This window comes from Salvia miltiorrhiza, chromosome 7 (assembly GCF_028751815.1).
Source record: "Salvia miltiorrhiza cultivar Shanhuang (shh) chromosome 7, IMPLAD_Smil_shh, whole genome shotgun sequence".
Classification (NCBI taxonomy): domain Eukaryota; kingdom Viridiplantae; phylum Streptophyta; class Magnoliopsida; order Lamiales; family Lamiaceae; genus Salvia; species Salvia miltiorrhiza.
Genome location: NC_080393.1, coordinates 46,452,387 through 46,458,723, shown reverse-complemented (window position 1 = coordinate 46,458,723; position 6,337 = coordinate 46,452,387). Strand labels below are relative to the sequence as shown.

General features: G+C 40.5%; 1 protein-coding gene across 1 annotated transcript; it reads left to right on the top strand.

Moving 5' to 3' along the window:
* LOC130994289 (uncharacterized) lies at nt 1-567 on the top strand. The gene has a single exon (XM_057919336.1). The coding sequence runs from the start codon at nt 1-3 to the stop codon at nt 565-567; it is 567 nt and encodes a 188-aa protein (XP_057775319.1).
* Nucleotides 568-6,337: the final 5,770 nt, after the last annotated feature.

Here is a 6,337-nt window from a genome sequence, read left to right as displayed (position 1 = left end):
ATGGCTGCTGGCGGACCGGGGGCAGACGAGGCCGCTGCTGCGTGCGCCGATGAGGGCTGCGCGTGCGTGTGTGCTTGCGCACCGTGCGCTGTGCGCCCGGGCAGGCACCGTGCAGCTGCTGCTGCTCTCGGTGCTGGGTTCTGCCGAGGAGGCGTGGCTGCTGGAGTCGGGCGGAGGCGTGAGGGCTGTGCGTGCTGGGGCGGCGCGCGCGCGCGTGCTTGCGCGATGTGTGCTGCGCGCCCAGCGCTGCACTGCACGGCCGTTCGCCCGCTGCCGACGTGCTGCTGCCGCGCCGAGGCTGTTGCTGGCTGTGCCGACGCTGCTGGAGCCGAGGGCTACCGCGTCAGGCTGCTGCTGCTTGCGCCGGGGACTGCCGCTGCTGCTGCTGTGCTGCTGTTGCTGCCGTGCTATTGCTGGACGCCGAGGCTGCTGCTGCTGTGCGCCGGATGCCACGCCGAGGCTGCTGCCGCTGAGCTGCCCGTGCCGGGCTGCTGCTGCGGCGCACGCCGGGAGCTGTTGCGGTGGCGCTGTGTAGCGGGTGTCAAGGAAGGTGGCGGCGGCAGCTAGGGTTTCCAAACCATAGCTGCGTGTTACAAACTCTATGGGGCCCAAACCTTAATTTCAAAGACGGGCTTGACGAAGCTGTTCGGGCCGAGTTTTACGTTTTTGAGCCTTTTCTTTTCTGTTTTAAATGTAATAGATTAGATTTGGGATTCCACGAATGGATCACGAAGAACTTTATTCTTTTATTCTGTTCTTTGCATGTCATGGTGTTAATCCTTTATGCTCGTTGCATGCTGTTTTTGTCTTTGCTTGTTAATATGTGTTTATTAACTGCGCTTAGACAAGCATGCTAGGTTTATCGTTTTCTTAAGCATGTTTTAGAATTCTGCGAGCATGTTTTACATGTTGCGTTCTAGATGAGCATGTTTAGGATTATGTGTTGAGCATGATCAAACCTTTTGAAAGAAAAAGACTAAGCTGTATTAATAATTTTATAGATGATTAAAAATTGTTTAGATTGCCACAAGCGGCCTCTAGACAAAGTGATTGACGATGTGAGTAAACGTCCACACAGCGTGGCTTACTTCATGTTTGTTCTTTCATAAGTTTGTCAGATGAGGTTTCTATAAAAATATTTAAATCCATTAAAGTAGTGGGAGTTATGCAGTAAACGTCCACACAACGTGGCTTACTCGTATAATTTTTCACGAGTACTTTGGAGGATGGAATTAAATAAGATAACTAAGAAATTAAATTGAATGCGACATGGTCCGAGTGAGTATGTCAAATTCAAGAATTTAATTTCAAAGTTAAATTGTGGTTATTTCTTATTAATTTTTATTCTTAAAATTATGTAGACCTCCACATGCGGTCTCTTGACAAAGTGATTAGCAATGTGAGTAAACGTCCACCCAACGTGGCTTACTTCATATTTGTTTCTCATAAGTTTGTCAGAAGAGGTTTCTATAAAAATATTTAAATCCATTAAAGTAGTGAGAGTTATGCAGTAAACGTCCACCCAACGTGGCTTACTTGTGTAATTTTCACAAGTACTTTGGAGAATGGAATTAAATAAGATAACCAAGAAAATTAAATTGAAAGCGGCATGGTCCGAGTGAGTATGCTAATTTCGAGAATTTAATTTTCAAGGTTAAAATGTGGTCATTGCTTAGATATCATATCAAGTACAATGTACAACTCCCAAAGGAGTCCCTTTTTGATGATGATATGGTCTAGTTAAGGTGCCAACTATTAATTTCCTTTGTCAAAAGGTTAAGTTGACATGGATGGAAATTAAATGACTGGGTAAATAGTCTGGTTAAGGAGTTCGTGTGTAAACGTCCACCCAACGTGGCTTGCACATGGGATTCTTTGAGCCGTTGGAGGTTTCATTAATATTGTTTTATCAAAAGGTTACAATATTATTGTTACGAATTATGTGCTTTATGTTCGTTACTTTCAGATATGTCTATGTCTCCTGTTTCTTTATTCTTGCACAAAGTCTTTTAACCGGTCCACATATATAAAATGGAAACGCAGTTTTGGATTTTTATCTTTATCACAAACTAACACAATTTTTGTGTTGCTTACTACTCCACGTTCTATTGGTCCGAATAATGAGTCAACTGATGAGAAAAATGAATTACATAAAAGGTGACATAAGGCAAATAATGCGGCTATATGCTATATTATGAGTATAATGTCACAAACCTTGTAGCTCCAACATCAGGGCATGGACGATGCTATTAGCATCATGCTGAATCTCAAGAAAGTGTTCGGAGAGTTGGACTGAGCTGCTCATTTAAATTTGATGAGAGTAATCTTGTTATTTTTATGAGTGAGCACAACTCAGTGCACGAGCATGTCATGCAAATTTTTTGACGGACTTGACTTGCTCAGTGGGAGTATCGACGGTGAGGCAAAAGTCGATATTATCCTGAACTTTCTTCCCAAGTCTTTTAATTAAGAACTTCCGCCTCAATGCTGTTATGAGCAAGAAAGATAATACTTCTTTTGAGTTGTTGAATGCTGTAGTTACGGCTAAGGAAGTTGTGGAAAAGAGATGTGCAAGCACTTGTTATTGCCAAAGAAGAGCCATCTTCTTCGTCGAATGACGGGAAGAAGAAGGGTCCAAGGGGCAAGAAAGACAAGGGAAATAGTGGGAGTAGTGGTGTGATAATATTGAGTATTGAAGATTTTTTCTTTCAATACTCAAGGCAAAGGGTTAAGGTACTTCACTTGCTATAGTAACTGAGACATATCAGCTCATTTTCTACTCAGTTGTGAGTAGTGGATAACGAGAGAAACTGATAATGATTGTTACACCTTGCATGGCTTTTTAAGCTGACAAGGAAGCTGAGAAGTGATGAGATGATTGTCTTCATAGGCAACATGACTAGAGTCGCAGTTGTTGCAATTGAAGCATTGTCTTTAAGTTCTAAAGACATAGTTTAGTTTTTTAAAGTTCCTTATCATGTTCCAAAAATTTTGAATAGATGGGTCTTATGTCATTTTTGATAGTGGTGTTTCTATCATAAGAAATGACAAAGTTGTCTATTCTGGTATTTTGAACATCTCTCTTCATACTATAACTTGTCTTCAAAATACCTTTATATTGCATTTACATCATCGAACAAAAGAAAGAGAAAAATTAAGGCTAATCTCTCATGAGGATCTTACACATATATTGATACCCTAGAAATAGGTCACATCTATCTTAACAGGATCCAAAGGCTCGTGTCTGAATAAGTACATTGGATTCAATCCAGGTTGTACTATTTCGAACCTGCGAATCCTGTATAGAGGAAAAGATGGAGACCAGGTCATTCATGACAAGGGGGATAAAGGGCCAATAATGTGTTAGGAATGATCTTTTCTGATTCATTGTCAGTGTTTGGGATTCCAACCCAGTTTACTACACCATGTAATCCTTATATAAAATGGTGTGGTGGAGAGAAGAAATAGGTCACTCTTGGAAAAATATGTCCGATGATGAGTTATGCATCTTTGCAATTAGTCCTAAAGAATCAGAAGGTGGTTATTAGCAATGACACACGATTCTTAGAAGTGGACTATGGGAATAATTACTAATCCAAGTCAGATAGTGTGTTTCAAGAAATTGAAGACATTAGACAGGCGATTCCATCACCCAAGCCAAGTATGCAAGAGTTTTGTACCACAAGACACTGCACGCACTGTTGACACACATGTGCCACCACAGATCCATTGTAGTGGGAGGGTTGTGGGACAACTCGATCGATTTATGTTCTTGGGAGAATCTTTGGATTCAGTCCCTGGTAGTGAATATAAGAGAATCGACCCAGATATCTACTTGGAATTAGTGGAAGACGAGAATGTAGATTTCTGGCACGCCTCAATGGAGCAATGCATTAAGAATATGGTTGTATACTAAGAAAATCTTGCTACCAGAATGCCGTAAAGCCATAGGTTGCAAGTGAGTATACAAGAGAATGATAAGTCCGAATGAGCAAGGTCGTAGCTTTTAAAGCTAGACTGGTGGCGAAGGGTTATGCCCAGTGTGAAGGTATAGGTTATGATGATATTTTCGCCAGTGCCATGCTCAGAACATTCGGATCATTTTACCCATAGCAGCTCACTTAAACCATCGAGGTTACGTGAGGGAGGGAGAGAAACATCTCGTGTCAATCGCTCTCGTGTCATCGGTGATGTGGTTTATCTTGCATTTTATGTAGATAATATCCTCCTAATTGGCGACAATATGGAGCTATTGTCAAGACATAAAGTAATGGTTATCCGAACAGTCTCAGATGAAAGACTAAGGAGGTACAGTATACGTCTCTGTGATCAAGGTTATAAGGGATCACTAGAAAAGGATGTTGGGCTTATCTCGAGTGTCTTACATTGATACTGTGAATGCTCGTTTTAGTATGAATACCGCCAAGAAAGGATTGCTACCTTTTAGATATGGCGTTCCTTTATCTAAAGACTATGTCTTAAGATGCCTGTTGAGGTTGAGGAAATGAAGACAGTAGTATTCTACGTTTCCGCAGTAGATAGCTTCATGTATGGATTACTATGTACGAGATCTTATATTTGCTATGCAATTAGCATGGTTGTAAGATATCAGTATAGTCCTAGTTAAGACACTGAACTGTGGTAAATTATATTCTCAAGTCCATGACTAGAGAATAAGGATAGTTTACCAGTTAGACAGTTTAGTTCCCTTTTTGGATTATACGATTTCGGATTTCCAGGCTGACCGGAACAAAGAATAATTACCTCGAGCTATGTGTTTTTTCTTGGGAGGTAAAACCTTTTGGTTTGACCACTACCTCCAGGATCTAAGGGTAATTCTTAGTTTGCGTGGGAGCATCACCTTCGTGATACCTCAAGTGCAGTTGCGAACTCTAAGGAATCCAAGAACCACAAGGGGTTAAACACATGGAGAGTAAGTACCAAGTTATACGATTATTCGTAAATCGAGGTTTTTGTGCTCAAAGAATAAATTCTCACATATTGGAGAAACCTACTGATCTTTCACAAAAGGCTTATCGCAAATGGTCATTGAAAGATGGGAATGCGATTGATGCCAGATTGATGCCACCCACTTAGGAAACTTTAAGTATAAGTGGGAGAAGTGTTAGGTGATTGGTAAATAGACGCATTGTATACTAAAAGTTTGCTTTAGTATAAGTGGGAGATTGTTGGATTTGTATACTGAAAGCAAGAACGTTTTATGCTTGTATACAATGTTTCCTAAGTTCACTATCTAATCTCCTATCTGATTGTGTTCATGATTGCATATGTATGTTCTTTATCTCTATATAAGTAGATTATATGGTGTGTTGTAGATCACAGAAGACCATATAATTGGAATAATCTTAAGAGATATAATATGATCACAGCCGAAATAACTCTAGGACAAGTTATTGGTTTAGGCTGCAGTATAGATGGAAGTAGTTTGTCTTGGCTACTTGTCTATACTGGTACGTCATTACGTATTGATAGGACCACAGTTTGAGATGTATTCTTCTATCTGACTTAAGTGAAGAATCAAGATCTCGGTGACTTATAAATCTTAATACTAATAAGTATTCAGATATATATATTAATTCGTATATCACTTTGACTTACTATGGGTGAAAGTTATATACTAACTCGAGTACTCTGTATCTTGGGTGATAGCGGTTAATATATGATATTTGATTATCTGTATTAGTACCCGTATCCGGTATAGGATAATGACATCCCCTTAAGGAGCTCAATAAGGTTTATTACGCTAAACCCTGCAGGTTGATTAAGTTCAGGCGTAATAATAAAGTTTGAGTGGTACTGCTTAAGGAATTATAAAGAGATTAATTAATTTAAGCTGTCAGAGCTCTAATTAATTAATGGATGTCGGACATTTTAAATACGGAGATTTAATAAGTCTAAATACAAGCCCCGACTCATCACCGGCAATAAAGGGGTAAGTCAGTATCGGTTCTCTAGTGGAATGAACTGATATTTATAAATTAATTATGGTCTGGGCTGACCATGGATAAATTAATTTATTTGAGGCCCATCTTTATTCCTTGTATCTGGTCCCTGGGCTGGCCCAATGTCTCCTAGCCCTAGAAGAGACAGAAATCGTTCCCCTCAAGAAAGAAGCGCCCCCTACGTATTTTAATTCTATTAAAATACAGCTGTCAGCTCTCAGGAAAACACACTGATAAAATTAGGGTTTTGAGAGAAGAGTGGGGCGCAGGAAAACGTGAGGTGATTTCTGTCTTGGGAATTTCCATAGCTCGTTGTCCATCCAACGTTGGGAATTGAGCGGGATACAGTCGAGAAGATCAGAGCTGGAGTCAGA

Bases quoted from the DNA above. Each gene is read 5' to 3' on its own strand.
- LOC130994289 (XM_057919336.1), top strand. From the start codon at position 1: ATGGCTGCTGGCGGACCGGGGGCAGACGAGGCCGCTGCTGCGTGCGCC.